Source organism: Dama dama, chromosome 6, assembly GCF_033118175.1.
Source record: "Dama dama isolate Ldn47 chromosome 6, ASM3311817v1, whole genome shotgun sequence".
NCBI classification, from domain to species: domain Eukaryota; kingdom Metazoa; phylum Chordata; class Mammalia; order Artiodactyla; family Cervidae; genus Dama; species Dama dama.
In genome coordinates, this window is record NC_083686.1 from 4,328,064 (window position 1) to 4,347,529 (window position 19,466).

The 19,466-nt window shown below is 57.3% G+C and overlaps 1 protein-coding gene across 4 annotated transcripts in view; it reads right to left on the reverse strand.

Moving 5' to 3' along the window:
• Positions 1-12,926: 12,926 nt before the first annotated feature.
• KIAA0232 (KIAA0232 ortholog) overlaps positions 12,927-19,466 on the reverse strand; it is an 87,407-nt gene continuing 80,867 nt past the window's right edge. For 2 of the 4 annotated variants that reach the window (XM_061145445.1, XM_061145446.1), the window contains 2 exons: positions 17,468-17,565; positions 12,927-15,083 (listed from right to left, as the gene is read on the reverse strand). In XM_061145445.1, coding sequence (XP_061001428.1) covers positions 14,904-15,083; positions 17,468-17,565 — 278 coding nt within the window. In that variant the 3' untranslated portion in view covers positions 12,927-14,903. The remainder of the gene's footprint in view (positions 15,084-17,467; positions 17,566-19,466) is intronic. The other 2 variants (XM_061145448.1, XM_061145447.1) reach the window with 1 other exon arrangement.

Consider the following 19,466-nt stretch of genomic DNA (forward strand, 5'->3'; position numbering starts at 1 on the left):
CCAGGTAACGTCAGCCGGGGTGCTTGTTTGGAGGTGACTGACAGGGCCCCTGGGGTGAGGTCCTGCCCCCTCCACACCCTCCCCGCCCTTCCTTCCCCACTGTTCCTCCACCCGAGACCCCACTTTTTCCAGCCCCTGAGAAGAAGGTGATGATAGGAGAGGACGTGAGCCTTCAGATCAGGCAGGTCTAGGCTGGAGTTGCAGCTCTTGATGTTTTTACTGTGTGACTTTGGGCAAGTTTCTTAACCTCTCTGAGTCTCGGTTTCCTCTTTCAGAGGAAGGGGTGCTCCACATACCTCAGGTGGGGGAGTGGTTTGGATGTCACACAGAGGAGGTGTATGATGTGTGTTGTCTCTCTTCCTGATGCATCCACTCGCCCTGACTTACTGACTTCAACCTCTTCCCTTGCTCCACCATCCTAAGACAACCCGAGGTCTCACCTACCTTAGAGGAACCTTCTTTGAAGCACCCCACATTCCTCTTCTTCTCCTCAGCCCCTGTTTTCTCCTAATCCGTCCACTCACCAATAAACAGCTGCATACACACACAGACGCACACAGTTGGCCCCAGCCCCATCCTGTCTGTAGAAATTGGCTTCCTAAGTATCCCAGCATGGAGTCCACCTCCGATCCTTCCTCTGTCCTACACCTGGAGTGGCAGGTGTCCCCAGACCTCACGAAAACACTCCTGGAGGCTCCTTGTCTTTCTCTCTCCAGAGCAGCCCATCAACCTCTTTAGGGAGGGAGCAGGTCTGCAACAAACCTAGACAGTGCATTAAAAAGCAGAGACATCACTTTGCTGACAAAGGTTCATCCAGTCAAAGCTGTGGTTTTTCCAGTAGTCAAGCATGGATGTGAGTGTTGGACCATAAAGAAGGCTGAATGCTGAAGAATTGATGTTTTTGAACTGTGGTGCTGGAGAAGACTCTTGAGAGTCCCTTGGGCTGCAAGAAGATCAAACCAGTCCATCCTAGAGGAAATCAACCCTGAATATTCATTGGAAGGACTGACGCTGAAGCTGAAGTTTCAACACTTTGGTGACCTGCTGCGAAGAGCCGACTCATTGGAAAAGACCCTGATGCTGGGAAAGATTGAAGGTGGGAGGAGAAGGGGATGATAGAGGATGAGATGGTTGGATGGCATCACCAACACAATGGACATGAATCTGAGCAAACTCTGGGAGATGGTGAAGGACTGGGGAGCCTGGCATGCTGCAGTCCTCGGGGTTGCAAAGAGTTGGACAGGACTTAGCAATGGAACAACAACAAGACCTCAGCCTCCCCAGGCTGGGTCTCTGCCCTGAGGGGCCCTAAGCCTCCTGAACCCCTTCCTGGCAGGCATCACCCATCAGGAGACCTGTCCCTCCCACTACCAGTCCACCCTCAAGCCCCAGACCTTATAGGCACCCTCTCTGCACCAGGCCTTGTGCGAGGCTCCAATGTCCAGCTGACACCCAGGTGAATGCATAAACCAGGTCCATCTTGTGGACTCAGAAGCCTCCAAGGAAGACCTTGAGACTCTGCTAATCATGGCGATCTTCTGAGCATGGACTGCCCACCACCTGTGGAGGGCGAGCTCGTGGCTGGGAGAGAGTTGGCTGCTAGCCTTCTGTTCTTGCTTGAATCTGGGCAAGGGGGCTTCCCAGGGACAGGCCTGGAGAGGTGAGGGTGAACGCCGGTGGGCTCGAGAGGAGCAAGGTGGAGCCCGGCACAGTGTCCCAGGAGGCCAGCCGGGGCGACTCTGTAGACAGATGGGCAGACCCACCTCCAGAGCGCGCCTCCTTTAAGTCCGGCCTCCGGCAGCCATCAGAGTGTCCCCCTTGGCCATCAGCCTGACTTTCCAGCCCCTCCCTTCCCAATCTGGCTCCAGCCTGACCTCGCAGCCCCCCGCCTCCCCTCTCCTACCCAGGCTGGCCATTTTCCAGACGGGTCACAATCGTGGCTGCACAGACCCCACCTTTGCTTGACCTGTACCTTCTGCCTGGCCCCCCTTCCTGCCTCCTCCAGCCGTCATGACCCAGGTCCCCCTCGGCCATGTGCCAACCCCATGCCCCCCCATTACCCACGCCCGGCGGAGCTGGTCCTGCCCTCCTGAGAGTCTAGGGAGCCCATTGCTTATCCTCTGTGGCCCTCCACAGTGGAACATGGCAGGTGAACCAGATTCTCCGGAGGAGCATGGCCCCCAAATAAATTAAGGGTCTCCCAACCCCATGCAGCTTGGCCTGGGAAGTACTGGGCCGTAAACACCTGCCAACCGGTCCAGTCCTCCTCCCATCTCTGGGGGTAAGGGGGTGGGTTTGGGGGTGGAGAGGACCACTCCTCAAATCTAAAATGGGCCAAGAGATTCGCCAAGAACCGCAGCTGTTGAAGGGTGCTGTCTGGAGCTGTCTGGAGCCGCCAGGGTGACAGGTCGAGCGCCCCGGAGACCCCCTCCCTGCGCCCTCAGAACCGGTCAGTGGCCTCTAGACCTGTGTGTCCATCTGCCTCCCCATCAGGCTGTGAGTCCAACCCTGGCACACAGGCAGAGCTCAGGATGGTTGGAGGGCAGCTTTTCCGGAGGTCGGGGGCCCACCCCCAGGCCTCCCAATCCCAGGGGGCCCAGTCCTCCAGGGAGATTCAGGCTTCGCCCAACAAGCACAGCCACTGCCCCAGGGGAGACCCTGCCTGGGGCTGCCCCGGGGAGCTGAGCAGAGTTGGGTCTGGGCTTCAGGGGCAGGAAAGGGAAAGCTGGTCATCTGGCCTCCCCCGGGGTCCACCAGGCCCCTTCCCTGCAGGCCCCCTCACCCCCAGGTCCACCCCCCCACCCAGCCCACGTGTGGCTCAGAGGCTCCCGCTCCAGGAGACAAACCTCTTCCGAGGCTCATTTCCAGCTGCCACCAAACCGGCCTGACCGAGCTTCCAGAAAGAGCCGTCCACACGCTGCCGCCCACGCTGCCTCCCGCCCTCTCGTGGCCCGTGAAAGGCAAGGCCGCGCTTCCTCACCGCTGCGCCCCCGGCACGCGGCGGGGCTTGGAGACACCTGTCTGGCACTGTTGCCCCTCTCTGAGCCTCAGTTTCCTCATCTGTAAAATGGGGGTGACCGTCGCCCCCTCCCTGGCTCTTGGGGGCCCTCGGGTAGCTGTGTCTCTAGGGGGAGGCCAGGGCTGAGTGCAGAAGGGGCAGGTGCAGCACCACCCAGGGGAGGTGAGTGGGTGGGTTTCGGGGGGCCCTGACCCGGGCCCACACTGAACACAGAGCCTCCCTCAGCTCCCCATCAAGGCTGCCAGCAGACATCTATGTCAAACTTATAGGAAGGGCACAAGAAGCCTCCCCGACCCTCTCTAGAGTCTTGTTCGGGGAGACCATGTGGGGTCAGAAAGAGGTCTGGGCTTACAGCCAGGAGACCAGGGTCCCCGTCCTGGGTGTGGTGCCCAGTGTACCCCATGATGATGGGGTTGGGGAGTTTAACGTGCCCCAACTTAGTCTGCTCATCTGTGAAATGGGCACATCAAGAGGTGTGGGGTTAGGTCTTCCCTGGTGGTCCAGTGGTTATGAATCACTTCACAATGCAGGGGTTGTGTGTTCGATTGTTGGCCGGCGAACTAAGATTCCACATGTCACCCAGCAACTAAGCTGGCATGCTATAATGAAGACCCAGCACAATCAAAAAAAAAAAAAAAAAGCATGGATTTACCTGCGGCGTGGAGCATGTGGCACAGACCAAACTCTGACATGTGCGTGTGGAGTGAGATGAGCTAGACTCACAAGGATGACTTTAGAGGTACAGGGAGAGCACTTGCATTCTTGTGCATTTTATATTGTAAATGGAAATAAGTGGGAAAGGCTGGCCTTCCGTTTGCAGAAGCTATTAATATAAAGCATCTTCATGGAGACCCTGAGTGGCCCTCGATGGGTCCAGGGCCCAGGTAGTCTGGGCCCCTGCTCATTAACCAGCTGGTGGCGTGATTTTTGCCTACCTTCTATGGGTTAGGAACCTTGGTCTCTTACCATGACTTTTAAAATTTACCAAATTATCTCCTGTATGCCAGGTCATGTGCTCAAAGCTAAGGACCCAGGAATGATTCAGGAGCAATCCTTTTTAAGCTTATGGGGGAGACAAGTGTGTAAAAGGATATTACATTTTTTCAAAGTTTTACTTTCCCTCCATGTGAGAGAGTAATACCCGTTGTGGAAAGTCGGGCAAATGCAGACGTGTCCACAGAAGAGCATACAGGGGCTGCAATGCTGCCTTCCCGGTGAGAGCCACTGGAAAGCGCGCCGCTCAAACCTCCTGTGTCCTCCTGTGGGGTGGGGTGGGGGCTCTGGGAGCCGGGGGCCGGGGCTGCACTGGGGCCTAGGAAAGAACCACGGTCCCCGGACAGAACCAGCAGAGCTCCCTTCTCTGAGGGAGCAGAGGTGGAGGCCCAGACGTCACGGCTCCTCCTCCTTCGGGTCCAGGCAGACTCCAGAATTAGGCTCCCCTGCTGACCGAAAGGGCTTCCCCGGTGCCTCAGATGGTAAAGAATCTGCCTGCAATGCAGAAGCCACAGGAGATACAGGTTCAATCCTTGGGCCAGGAAGATCCCAGGAGGAGGAAATGGCAACTCACTCCAGTGTTCTTGCCTGGACAATCCCATGGACAGAGGAGCCTGGCGGGCTATGGTCCATGGGGTCGCAGAGTCAGATACGACCTGAAGCAACTTAGCACGCATGCTGACTGAAAACCTCTCTTTGCACTTCCAAGTTATTATTCTTTACCTCTGGAGAGTGTTTTTATTGTGAAAGTTTCACCCACACCCAGAGTAGACTGAATGGTACAGAGGTCCCCTGCGAGCCCATCTCAACACAGATCCGTACTCTGCTCCTCCTGTTTCCCTCTCCCCATTCTTGTTATTTTTATTTTTCCTGGATTCATTTAGCGTGTACCTCAGATATCTCAGAGCCCATGAAAATACTTCAGCTTGTTCTATGCACACCTGTAGTGGTAAGTGGCTTTTTTGGGGGGTTTTTTTGAGGCATAATCACAATACCATCAGATACCTAATAAAATTAATAATTCCTCAAGGTTTTATAACCCCACCCCCCAAAACATCTGTAAAAATGTCTTTTTATAGTTTGTCCAAATCAAGTTCCAAAGGTGTCACACTGCCCTTGGCAAACAGGTCCGTATATATAATATATATACATTCATTTTTATTTGTTTATTATTTGGCTGTGCCGAGTTTTGGCTGCAGCAAGCAGGATCCAGTTCCCTGACCGGGGGTGGAACCTGGGCCCCCTGCATTGGCAGTGTGGAGTCTTAGCCACTGGACCACCAGGGAAGTCTTTGGTAGCAGAGTCCTTTTGTCTCTTTTACTCTGAAGGGGCTCTCCCTTGGCTTTTCCCGCGCCACGTGTTTGTTGATGACATTGCATTATCTGTGCTGCAGAATTTTCTGAGGTATGGATTAGTGGATGTGGTGGTGGTGTTCAACAAGCCCCTCCTCCAGCCACGGGATTCACTTTAGACTCGGTTTTCATCTCAAGCAGCGGTTCTCAATTTTGCCCCCAGGGGAACATTTTGCAGTGTCCTCTGAAGAGGGTCCCTTAGGAGGCACTGAGCCGGAGACGGGAGCAGGCCCAGGGGAGGGGTCCCTCCCAGCATCCACACCTGGGCACTGGCCACACATCCGTCAGGAGAGGGCGGCTCGTCCCCTCTTAGTGATGACGTCACCTTGGACCAGTCTGTCACCGTGCTGACAGCACGGGAGCTGATGAATCTGCAGCCACTGGTGATCATGGTCTTGATCAGCCGCGAGGGTTGCAGAAAGGTGAGACCTGCTGTTGTGTGTGTGTGTGTGTGTAAGGTAAAAGGAGAAGGGGACCACAGAGGATGAAGTGGTTGGATGGCATCACTGACTCAGTGGACACGAATTTAAGCAAACTCAGGGAGACAGTGAAGGACAGGAAAGCCTGGCGTGCTGCCGTCCCTGGGGTCGCAAAGAGTCGGACACGACTGAGCGACTCGGCAGCAAACAGTATGACTTTAACACTTTCTCACGTGCAGTTTGCAAAGGGCCTTCCCATCCAGGATGGAAAAACCAGGCTCTCACTGCTCTGCCGGAGGCAGGTCCGATAATCCTCTAGCGACTTTCTGCAGACAAGGAGGCTGAGCTCAGGGGAAGGAAGTCCCACGGGACCCCGCCGCTCAGTGAGAGCACAAGGCTAAGCCTGAGCGGGACCACCCAGAGGGCCGCTGGCAGACTGGACTGAGCTCGCCCGGCTGCAGGGAATGGAGGAAGCGGTCTGTGATCGTCTTTTTTTAAAAAAATTTGTTTGCCAAGCCTCATGGCATACAGGATCTCCTGTGTGATTTTCTTTTTAAAAGCTACAAAAGTTCTAAGAGATTCTCTAAAATCCATCTCCAACCTGGGAGACCACCGCTCACCCAGGACACAGCGGTGCCCGGCTCACCCACCTTCAGGCTCCCTGCCGCCTCCAGGCTGAGATCCAAACCCTCTCGAGGGGCGTTCAAGGCCCTCTCCCCACCGTCCCCCGCCTCACTGCGCCCGCCCCAGCCAAACCCACTGGGACAGGGAACTTGGGTTCTGGTTCTGACCCTGTGGGCCCTAAGGAGGGGATTAGCCCCTGGCCAGCACCCATAGGTGCAGGCACGTTATTCCTTTTAATTCTGGGAGGTGGATTTCACCTTTCCACTTTTCTCAGATAAGAAAACTGAGGCTTAGAGAGAGTGAGTGTCACTTCAAAGGCCACAGGGTGGAGGCTGGGGCTCCTGGGGAGACTGGCGGGCTGGCCCCACCCTGGGCTCCCCCTACAGCCCCCGGCCAGCCGTCCTGCCCAGGGCTGGGAGGGAGGTGGAGGCCCCCCCCCCGCCGCGCCGCACTCTTATCGGACCTCCCCGGGAGGCGCCTCTGTTTTCTGTGATCTGCAGCAGCCCTGGAGAGCGGATCATGGCCAAGCAGGAAACCACGTTGTTAACGGCCGGTCTGCAGAGTCCTGGGGTGGAAACGGAGCACTGTATGTTTCTTCCAGATGAAACGGGTAACTCGTTCCATGGGAAGGCCCTTTGAGGGTGTCAAGTTGAGGACTGTACCTCCTTCCTCCCCCGCCTGCCCTGCTCAGGGACACCACGTGGCCTTGCCAAGGCCATCAGACCATTCAGGGCAGAGCCGGGTCCCGATGCTTCACCCCACACCCCCAGCCCACCAACTTCCAAGACCGCCGAGTGGGGTGGAGCTTGGGGGCTGCCAGGCAGGGAAATTGGGGGGCAAGATGAAGAAGAACCATCCTTCTAATGGCATGGCCACCTGGGCTTGGGGTCTTCCCCACTTTTCCTTCAAACTGCTGAAAAATTCTAGATGTCTGGAGCTCGGGCAGGCTGGAGAGACCCTCAGAAGTTTATCTCGGAGAGATGAAAGAGGAAACCGTGGTCTCCTAATCATTGCACAAGTAGGGCCAAGGGAGGCTGACCTGTTTAGAAAAATGAAATTTATTTCCAGCATCAGGTTCAGGGTCTGGCACATCGTAAGCTCTAAACTGGAGAAGGAAATAGCAACCCACTCCAGTATTCTTGCCTGGAGAATCCCTTGGACATAGGAGCCTGGAGGGCTACAGTCCATGGGGGTCTCAAGAATTGGACACGACTTAGCGACTAAACCACCACCTCCACCAGGCTCTAAACGTGTTTGTCAAATGAATGAATGCAAGTTTCCAAACTCTAGTTTTGCAACCAAGGCCCAGAGACGTCCCTTTCTTCCTAACTGGTAGCTTAATGCCAAAATGAAATGACACTAGCCCCTAGAAGGCTCCAGACTGTCCCTCCTTCCACGTGACGACTCAGGAAGGTCCAGGCATGGACTCCAGGCTCCTCTGCTCACCAGACTTGTCCAGGTAACAAAAGGCCCTCCCAGCACGATGCCACCAGTCCTGGGAAAAGCGTTTTCAAGTGAGGACCAGAGTTCAGCATAAGGACAAGACTCAGAGCCTCAGGTCTCCCCACTTCCTCCCCAGCTCGGGAAGGGGAGGTCCGCGTGAGGGATGAGCCTGGGGAAGTGAGGCGCCCAGAAGGATCCCTGAGATGCTACAAACACCTGCATCATGGGAGAGCGGCTAGACTCAGCCAGCACCCTGGTAGGGCCTTAATGGGCAGGGGAGGTAGCCAGCTGGATGGAGTGCCTGGCAGCCTTAGGCTCCCGAGGCTGGGCATGGAGACAGTCACAGATGTGTGTGTGTGCACGTGTGGTGACTGGCGCATTGCAGGGAGCCAGGGTCTGCCACTATGAGGGCGTCTCCCCAGGGTCCCCAATCCCTCTGAGCCAGCCACCCTGGGGCCTGGATGGCTGCAGGGGGGGAGGCCGAGGGCCCAGGCAAGCCTTGGCTGAGCAGGGCTGTCCGTGATTGTTGGGGAGCAGCTCTCGGGGTGCGGGAGCACGCCGCGGTCACGTCTGACGTGTATGACGGCAGGAGCTGGGTCCCGAGCGGGGCCGCGGGAGGGGCCCCAGGCCTGGGCGGAGAAGAGCTGGGAGGCAGGCCCGGAGGGGCCGGATGTGCTTGACCCTCGGTTAGCCCGGGGGTCTCAGCACACAGCCAGGGCTCCTCTTGGGCAGAGGGAGGACCTACCCCAAAGTTGGCCACCCAGCTTGGACCTGTGCTTTGGCCCTCAGTCTCATGGCCTGTGGCCCCCAGGCCTCCCTAGCCCAAAGCTCTGCAGTCAGTTCAGCTCCCTCTCTGGGGGGATGGGATGGGAGGGCGGCAGTGTGGAGGCCACTCGGGGTAGGGGGGACCCCACCCAGGGGTGACCTCACAGGTCTGCTCACTCAGGCGGGCGGGCGATGCTCTGGACCAGGCCCCTGGACTTCCCGAGCCTTCCTGAGGCTGGAGGGGGCGGCTCAAAACCGGAGCCCAACCCGCAGGGACAGAAAGGAGCGGAGGGGAGGAGCAGGGTGTGGGGAAGGCCCAGGTGGGCTCGGGGCCTGTCCCCCCATACTGGGGGGTGGTGGGGAGGAGGCAGCGTTCCCTGCCCGTCACCGGGTTGGCCCAGCCTGGCCCTGGGAGCCTGGGGAGGGGGGCGTCCTCGATCCGCGGCCAGGGAGAGGGTGCCCAGCCCAGGGTCACAGGCTGGCCAGGCGCCTTCTCGGGTCGGCAAGAAGGGAGGTCCGCGGGCCCTCACGCAGCCCCCTCTGGGACGAGGCTGGGGGCCCAGGGCAGCCAGGGTGGGCCCAGAGGGTGGGGCCTCCTTGGTTCCCCCTGAAACAGATCCCCCCACCCCCCGCATGACCCCTGGGCTGTGGCAGGAAGTGGCCGGCCCTGGGTCTGAGTGGCAGCAGGCCGTGTGCCTGGGGCCCTTCTGCCCGCCTGGTGACCCTGAACCAACAGGCACACTCGGTTCTGCTGCTACCGCGGCCGCCCCCACCAGGAGGGACACGGTGATCTCGTGACGGGTGAGAGGAGGGCTAAGGCGCCGCCTGAAGGCCGCGTGACCGCGCTGAGCACCCAGCCCCCCCTGCCCCGTGCTCTGCAGGGCCTGACCCTGAGGCAGGGCTGGGCAGCCACTGGGTGGAGGGAGGGGAGAAGGGGAGGGGAAGGGGAGGAGGGGTACCCGGCTGTCCCAGGCTGGGCGTGCCAGCTTCCATTGACAGCCAGGGCAGCGAGGCGTGCACGCTCACCCAGGAGTGGGTGGCCAGCGGAGGGGGCGGGCAGGGGCGGGGGGGTTGGCTGGGCTGGGACTTGGCCCCCGACAGCCTCACTGCACGGCTCACAAGGACCAGAAAGAGACTGCTTGGCAGAAGCGGCTGACTCCACACACTTTGTAGAATGGGGTTTTGGCGAGACGAGAGAGGCTTTCTTTGGGATGGGTTCTGTGGTCAGCGTCCACTTCGAATCCTGGCTCCACCGCCCACCAGGTATAAAGTGGGAAAAGAAAATGTTAAGTCACTCGGTTGCGTTCGACTCTTTGTGACCCCATGGGCTGTGGCCCACCAGGCTCCTCCATCCGTGGAATTCTCCAGGCCAAGAATACTGGAAGCCATTCCCTTCTCCGGGAGAGCTTCCCGTCCCAGGGATTGAATCCGGAGTCTCCTGCAATGCAGGCGGATTCTTTACCATCTGAGCCGTGCCACAAGCTGTGAGACCTTAGCAAGTGATTTAACTTCTCGCTGCGTCTGTTTTCTTATCTGTAAAATGGGGCCACTGTACCTACCCCACAGGGTTGTGAGTAAACCCTGCTTAGACGGGTGCCCAGTGCGTGGCGAGCCCCCCGTGTGGGCTGGCAGTGTTCCCGGTCCAGACAGGGTGATCCCTGCCGTCCACCACGTGGCAGGCCAGCTGCAGTCTCTAAAAGCAGCGGCTCATGTCCTGGTCTCTGTGCTCCCTACAGCGCGGCCAGGGAGGCCGCCCACCAGCAGCTCTCAGGGGAAGCCGGGCCCCCCTTTCTGCCCCTGGACCGCTGTGCAGACAAGCTGGCCTCCAGGCCCCCGTCTCAGCCACTCAGCCCACGTGCCCGGGCCGCCGGGATGGCACGTGCAGTGATACTGACTGAACCCCAGCACTGCAGGCAGACACCCACACGGGGGCCGTCACACCTGCGCCATCCACTTAGCTGTGACGCCTTGATTCCTGGGAACAGAAACAGTCTCCCTCCCCAACCCTGCTTCGGCCGGTGGGTGCCCTTGTGACGCTCACGGTACTTTGTAGAACCACAGTGAGAGGATGGAGCTGATGGCTGGTGTGGCCTAAGGCACACACCTGTGCCGGGAGGTGACCGATGAGAGAAGCCCTGGACACAGTGGAGGGTGCACTCCCGGGACACCAACCGTCTCGGTGGACACACGCCCTCTGCTCCACTGCCAGCCTCTGGTCCTGCCTCCGTGTGGCGGCCCCTCGCCACCATACTGACCACCCAGCCGGTGCCAGGGCCAAACGGAGGAAGAGGTTAAGGTCCAGCTGGCGAAGATGATGGGGGCATGCCGAAACAATGCCGCCCGATGTGTGGTCTGCAATTCAGCGCTCGGGGGCTCATCTGGTACCAGGAGCTGCTCTAAGAGCTGGGCCCTGGGCCTCCCCTTACAGATGTCCTCTCAAACTGGGCTGCCTGCGGACTTCACAGAAAGCGGGGGAGGCGGGCTGGGAAAAGTGAGGCTGACCCCTTTAGCTTGTCTGCAAGATGCAGGCTTCAGAGATCTACTCTCCATAATCGTGGGAGAGCAGCTCTACCCTCTTCAGAGGGAGATGTATGTATGTGTGCTAAGTCACTCAGTTGTGTCCGACTCTTTGCGACCCCATGGACTGTAGCCCTCCAGGCTCCTCTTCCGTGGGCTTCTCCAGGCAAGAATACTGGAGTGGGTTGCCATTTCTAACTCCAGGGGATCTTCCTGACCCAGGTTTCGAACCTGAGTCTCTGTGTCTCCTGCATTGGCAGGCAGATTCTTGACCACCACACTACCTGTGAAGTGTGTAAAAACATGCCCGCACATCCCAGAAGCCAGAAGGATGGGCCGAACACAACTCGAGCCCTCTGTGCCGATGGAAGGCGAGTGCTCAGCGTCTGGAGGGTGAGAGAAAAGGACGTTTGGGTTCACACACAGGTCCATGGGACCGCGTGTCCGTGTGGATGTCCGTCCAGCGGCAGGCGTCCCGAGGTCTGGAACTGACCTTCCAGGGCCGCTGCCTGAGGAGGCCTGTGGTTAAAGGCTGTCAACAGAGAAATGTGACTTAGGGTACTGAACAAACGTGAGGGGAACTTTCTCCATGTTGGCGGAACTTATTAAATCGGTGTAATAGAATCATAAGCTGTAATAGTGACACAGATTGTTACTGACATGAAAAGATCTCTGAGGAAAAACCTATTTCTGAAGCTACAGAAGAGCAAGCGTAGTACAACCCTTACTAAAAACTTCTCTCTATATACACATACCCACATAGACACTCAGCTGTCTGGGAAGGTGTTTCGCACAAAGCTTAGAAGCTGTCCTCTTGGGGTGATGGAAGTATGGATGAGTTTTCTTTTATACTTTTAAAATAATACATTGATTTCTTAAAATGTACAGTCATCATGTTAATATAAATACACATTCCCCTAGCGCTCCCCCAGAACAAAAAGACTAAGGTTTTTCTACCATCACAGGACAAAAAGGTGTTTTTCTTTGCAAGATTCAGGCAGTAGTTCCTAGGGGTAGGAATGGGGGGGCGGGGGGGGGGGGGCGCGCGGGGCGGGGTAGGTTCTTTTCTCAGCAAGGCCCCACCCACTTTCTCCTCCAGCAAAGCAAATGCCAGCACTTTCAACAGTGCCCCTAGGAAGAGCTAAATAACCTTCATCTGGAATGTAACACATTATTGACTGGGGGTGATCTTTGCAGAAATTAACACCTATGGGTGTTACCTAAGTGGGAATTACGTAAGGTGATTTGTTACATTAAGTGAATATCCACATGATTTTCTGGTAAGTTGCTAAGAGGAGGCTGGTGTTCTTTTATAAAAGAATCTTTGCTACGATAAACAAAGACAACCAATGGCTTTTTTTTTTAACTTTTTTATTTGGTGTTAACTCCACAAGAAAACAAAACAAAACAAAAAAATCGGTTACTCTGGTGTACGTGAAATCAGAACGATACAACCACGGGAAAAGAATCTCAGCCCAGGAATGGGAAACTGGTGCTTCAGTGCTAAGATGTGCAACGCGCTTCATACCACAGTGCGTTTCAGCGTTTTGCCAACTTTTTAAAGAGATGCTTTTTCTTTGTGATCACTCACTTACAAAACTGAAAACCACAACTTTCAACTCTGTCGCTGAGAGCCTCCGGGCTTCAGCCACTTAGCTACGAAAACAAATAAATACGTAATCTGTTCACGCCCTCGCCCGCTTGTAATCCATTCCCGTTCCCGTGGGAGGTGCGTCGCCTTCCCGCCAGTGTGAGGAAGTCTGCACCATGACCACCCGGAGCCTTTTCATGGAAAAAAAAAAAAAAAAAAGCAGCTGTCCAAAATCACCGAGCTAAAGGTTGTGTCTGAAATCTATTTATTTGGTCTCGGCTACACAAGCAACGATTTCTAGGATGATCGTCACTGTAGTGATTTTTTTTTTTTTTAGGAATTTTACAACTTCCAATTCTTTTTTTGCCTTTGCTGTTAAAAATTATATTTCAGTGCAGATGCTAATCAATTTTTAGGAAGCTCTGGAAGAAAGAAAAATACATAAACCCTTATAAAGTCTGTAAATAAATAACAGCAACATAAAAACCTTACACACGCGCGCACGCACACACACACACACACACACACACACACACACAAACCCACTTTAAAGTGTCAAAGATGTGCTGTATAAAAACAAACCCTGACGTGTGGTGAGACCAAACCCCACGGCCCATCAGGTTTCCCACAGTGAGGACAGAGAGTGCCGGGGGGTGACTCCACGGCCCTGGAGGGAGTTTCCTGTGTCATCATGAAGGCAAGGCAACGAAACCCAATGCTTGAAGCAAACCACGTATTCTCGGCCAGCTCAGCTCCCAGCTAGTACATATTACGTGTCTAGTGCCTGCCAGAATCAGTGGTGGTGCTGTCTCATCCAGTTAAGACTTCCCGACGTTACGGACACGCTCAACTGATCTCACACGTCGGTTAAAAAAAAGAAAAGTAACTTTAAACGTTTAGGTTTTGCAAATATTGCTCCTTCTAACTTCAGCCTGTTGCGCGGCGGCGTGAAAAGCTTGAGGAAGTGACCGTTGTGAAACGGATGGGCCTGGACGAGACGGATCGAGCCCTGGCTTCCCGACGACACGGGTGGGGGGGCCTGTGGAGCCCTCACACGGGTATGGGAGAAACCAGGGCTCTGCTCCCCGACCCGCCACACACAGAACTTGCCCAGAACATTCTCTCAAACACAAAAGGAGATCTAAGCTACGCTAAGTCAGAGCCACGAGCGCAGCCAGCTGCTGCAGCCAAGGTCTCTTTGGAGTCGTGAGGTGGCCTTTGTTGCAGGTCAGATGTTTACAATCTCAAGTTCTGGGGGGAGGGGGGGGGCTTGGATTCCATGTTGGTCACCGCAAGAATCTCACCTGCAACTCAGGTCCTCACCGAGTATTGCAAGACTCACCGCAAACAACCCTGACCGGTGTCTGGGGGGGCGGGGGGCAAAGAGACTGCGACGCGAGAGCGGGCTGGGGTGCGCTGCCCCGCCCTCCGCCCCACCTGACCTCACATGCCACCCCATACCTCCAAGTCCTTGGCTGCCTCAGCTAGCGAGGAGGTCACCGACCATGGCACTGTCCATGGTACGTACTCTAGGGGAAGATCCTAAGATAGAAACACAGTATTTTTGTTAAGTCTCTAAAAGCACACCCTTGCAGTTCCTACATTAAATGTACATGATTTCTTTTTTTACTGAATGGAGACCCAGGATGAGTCACCCGGGCTGCCCTCTGGCCTCCAGAGACAGGCACTGACCCGCTGCGGGGGTAAGCGTTCACACCCCAGTTCAGAGAGGACAGAGCCTGCGTGTCCCCGAAGCTAGAGTCTCTGAGGAGTGGACGTGGGCGCTGACGCTGCGATGCTAGCAAGGGGGGCGGGGGGGGGGGGGGGGGGGCGGTGACGGACTGCGGCCGGAAGGGGGCGCTGCGGCAGCGAGAGGACGCGGAAGGCAGTGATGCTTCTAAGACGAGCACATGCACACCCGTTCTAGTCTAGTTCAGAGAGCCAAGAATTTTAACAGCTTGGAAGAAGGAAAAAAAAAAAAAAAGAAAAGAAAGAAAATTTTCAACAGGACAGCTGTCCTCAACTCTAAAATAAGCAAGAAGAGAATTACTGATCTGAACCAGTTAATTGAAGAAGAAACCTAAGTTGTTTAGATTAACAGGCCTCACAAAAGGGTACTTTCCCCCTCACATAGCAATTAAAAAAAAAAATAACTTGTACTGCTCTGCGGGGGGGCGGGGTTAGAGATGAGTTCGGGAGAAGAGCTCCTCCTCGCCGGGGTCCGCCCACTCGCCTCCACCTTCCGAGCCCGAGTCCTCCGCGGCAGAGCCCGCGCTGGAGCGCGGCGCGCGGTGGAAGCCGTTGGGCTGGGCTCCGGCGTCCGGCTCCGCTGTACACCTCGCTTCATAAACAGAAGACACCTGAGGAGAGAGGGACACGGTCACAGAGGGGGCCGGGGGAGGCGCTTTTTTCACATACAGAGATTAGGGAACAAACTGATGGTGGATATTTTCCGGTGGAGAGTTACCAGACTCTCAAGTTCTCCTGTTTGAAAGCAAAACGAACCACCTCTCCCTCCTGACCGGTAAAGGACCCCAGACCCTGATTCTCCACGTTCCAGCCCTCCGGACTCTCCGAGTGCGGCCTCGCCCTCCTGGGGCTCTCATTCCAGGGACGGACAGCAAGCAGACCGATCCACCCACTGCCCTCCCAGCTTCCTGCTGCGCTGACCAGCTGGGGCGGGGCGGGGGGGCGAGGGGCGCTGATGGGGCTCCAGACAGGAGTGGCAGGGACAGCGTTTCTTTCGAGGAGATGCTGAGAAGAGAGCTGGGCCACAGAAAAAGCAGAGCTGGCGGGGGCCCTGGGGGTGTTGCTTCTGAACTGGGGGCCCGCTGGCATGGGGGACTTTTTAGAGAAACTCTTGGTTGTATGGGACTGCCCCCTCGCCCCCAGCAGACAGGCAACATCTCTGGCCCTCGGGACACTAGCTGCAAGTGGTGGTCCCTCCCCAGTCACAGTAGCCAGCAATGCTTCCCTGCACCGGTCACAGTTAATTAGCCACATCACCCTCCCCCGACAGTGACTGGGTAATTCTTCCCGCTCCCCCAGTGATGAGCAATGCCCGTCGGTCATAGTAACTAACAAGCCCCTCCCCCCCCCCCCCCCCACAGTGGCTAGCAAAGCCCCTCCCTCGAGGTGACCAGCACCCCCTACTTGCTACAGTAACTAGCAATGCCCCCGCCAGTCACAGTGGCTTAGCAACACCCACCCCGCGCCCCAAGCATCCGCCCCCACCCCATCTCCAGATGGCAGTACTGTCCCTGGTTGAGAGCCCCCCGAGGAAGGAGCACAGAAAGACTGCCACACCAACGGGGGAGCGGAGGGCGTGGGAGCAGAGAGGCACGCGAGGGCAGACACAAAGGCCTGGCCGGGAGAGTGCATCCACTCCGTGCCCAAGGGCGAGAGCACATCGCGGTTAGCAGTTGGCGGGGGTCGAACTCGGGGGCTGAGGGCACGGCTCCGGCCGACACGCAGGCTCTGGCTGCGCGACTTCAGAGGCGTGTTCGGGAAATCTGTGATCGTGTGTGCTCGGTCGTGTTGGACTCTCTGTGACCCCATGAACTGGAGCCCCCCGCCCCCCCACCCCCGCCAGCTCCTCTGTCCACAGGATTCTCCAGGCAAGGATACTGGAGTGGGTTGCCGTACCCGCCGGGGACAGGGGGTGGGTGGGGGGAATCTTCCCGACCCAGGATGGAACCTGCATCTCCTGCTTGGCAGGCGGGTTCTTTACCCTCAGAGCCACCGGGGAAGCCCCTCGGAATCTTTCCAGGCCTTTAGTTTTCTCATCTGCAGACTGGTACAACAGCACCCGCCTCCTGGGCGACTGAGTGAGGCAACAACGCGCGGCTGCTGTGCCTTGCGGGGTGAGAGAGACTGTTGGGGGTGGAGGGGCGGGTGGAAGCAGGAAGCCCGCGGTGAAGCCCACGGCAGCAGCGGTGCGGCACAGGGGGCGGGGGAGTGTGAACCGTGGAGGCGGGAGAGGCCGGAGGACTGGGGTCGGCTGAGAGGTGGGCGGGCACACGGACTGCGTGCGGAGGTGAGGAGGGACAAGAGCGAGGAGGTCTGGGCACTGAAGCTGGGGCGGCGGTCAGGGGGCAGAACGGTCACGGAGCTGGATGCAGAGAACGCTGGGGACCCCCAGACGCCCGTCTTGATGTGTTAAGTCCAGCAGGTCCACGGACACAAAGACCACGGGGGCGCTGGGGGGTAGGGGTGGGAGGGACTTTCACAAGACTTCGACTGACACTGACAAATCACGCCGAGAAGCCAGAGGGGCTCCTTTGGACTCATTCAGCTGCCGGCCTAACCAGGCGAGGTCCAGGCCCTCCCTGAGCCGGCCCCACAGAGAGCTCGGGCCGGCGGACACACGGCGCGTTCAGCTGCTGCAGCGCCGCAGCGGAGCTCCACGCGGGCGGCGGGCGGGTAGGGCACACTTGGGGGTGTGAGTTGGGGGTGCTCCTTCCTGCTGCGCATTTTGAAAGATGGAAAGGGTGTCCACCCGAGCATTTTAAGGGGGAACGACAGGGTCAGCCGTGTGTGGGGCAAATACGCTCTGGCAGGAGGGACGGACTGCAAGGAGAAGGGGGGCGGGGGGAGGCCTTGGCGGTGAGTGGGAGGCGAGGCAGGCCAAAGGGCCGCAGCCGCAGAGCTTGGTGACGGGAGAGGCAGCCGCGAGACTCCCGGGTTGTGCGGGGCGCTGGCGGCCACTGCGAGTTAGTAGTAAGGAGGAGGACAGTCCACTTACCCTATTAAAATCTAACAGACGCTCTTCATTACTGGGCATTTCTTTAACATCTGGATACTCTTCTATACCATTCTCTCCCTTGGCATTTGTATAACATTCTTAAATCATTTTGAATGGAGAAGGGAAAAGAGGGAAAGGAGGGAGATTTCATTAAGACACAGTCATGAAACGTACCATTCTTGTTTCTTTCTTTTTTTTTTTTTTTTTGCTGAACAGTCAGATCGCTAAAAGCAGACACGGTCAGCATCAGCCAGGTGTGCGCCAGGAAAACGTTAGGCCACTTTTAAAAAATGCTTCTAATGAATTGTTCATGGAGTAAAAAAAAAAAAAAAAGAGGCCAACATAACCGTTAATCCCACCACGAGACACTCAACAACACACTCGCACCTCTAGGTGACAGGCCCTGGGAACACAGGATAAAAAAGGCCCACAAGGCCCCGGGGCTGGACGTGGTGCGGAAGGAGACGGATGACGCGCCGCGAACACGCTCCTGGAACAAGGGGAGAGACGCAGCGCAGACGAGAGGAGGGGTGACGGGAGGGAACACAGGGCAACACCCTCTCTGCTCTTCCTCAGCTCAGCTCCGAGCTAAGCCCTCTGAGGACGGAGGGGGACGGGGAGGGGGCGCGCAGTGTGACCGGGGAGGGCTCGGGACTGCACGCTGGAAGCCGAAGGCATCAAGTACGAGTCACCTAGCCCTGTGGGCCTCAACCCTGCTTTCGCGTGCAGATCACCTGGGGAGCCTTAAGACCAGCCTGGAAGCCCCAGTCTCAACCATTTCCGGAGGGGCTCCCCGGCGGTCCTGACGCAGGGCCGGGGCTGAGGCTGACTTAACCCAGGCGCCTTCACTCTGTGGGAAGGGGGCAGGGCAGGGGGCCTGACGTCACGTGAGTCAGCATCCAGCCAGCCGGCAGTTACTGAGCGCGCGCGCGATGAGATGGGACCCGCGGGGCCCACGGCGGCAGGGTCAGCTGGAGGACCGCGCCTTCCCGCCACCCCCGGAGGAGGGCCTGTGCACCCTGTGTGGCCTCCCCACGAAAGGCTGCACTGTCCACAACCTTCAGTTCCGACAGCCTGGGGCCCTCAACCTCCCGGTGCAGGTTCTTGAGAAACCCCAGGCTCTGTGATGAGACAGGTTGTCAGCTGACTCCGGAGGATTCTACTTAACTGTGCTGTAACTGGGGGCAAATTAGTGAAAGAGCCCCAGTGCTCTCATTTCTAGAGAGACTTCTGTGCAAGTTAAGATGGGTGCGCGGCCTCAAGTGCAAGGTTGGCACAAGCGGCAAATGTCTTCTCGAGCACTGCTACCCACGGCCCTGGCTGTGGGCCCACCCGCCCTGGGATGGGTTAAGCTGGTTAAGATGCCCCGGCTCCACCGAGGCAGGAACCCAGCACCCTGCCTGGGCCATCAGGTTTTCTCGGCTTGCCTGTCAAGCTCTCATCATCCCCGCATCCCACGCACTCGCTACCCCTCGGATGAGGTGGGATGGTGACTATGTCCTTGGCTGGGACTTGCCAGTAGGTGGAGCGGGTCTCCCCCAACCCCGCCACCGTCCCATTCTCTTCCTACTTTAGGGGTTCTATGCGGACAGAAGTGGATGCCACGGGTATCAGGAGAGGGCGATGCTGACTGCTGTCAGGGTTCTCCATGGTCCCCACGTTCCGGGTGACCACAGGCCAGGCCAGTTCTGGGCATTTTAGCCTTTGCAACTATTCTCTAATTAAGAGAGCCATCACTTTCAGCCTCGTTTTACAAATACAGACTGCGGAGGCACAGACAGGCCCGTCATCGCCCGAGGTCTACCAGCTGGTGTAGGAAGCACTGGGTTCCAGCTCAGCTCCATCTGCCGAACCCTTAACCACCACGTACAGAGTCCCCGCAGAGCCCTCTCTCTAAGACCACAAGAACACAAATACTTTTTGAACCCAGTGCGGGAGCCCTGCAGACGGAAGTCTGGGACAGCCCGGGGAGGCACAGTCACACGGTCCTCGTGGCGGG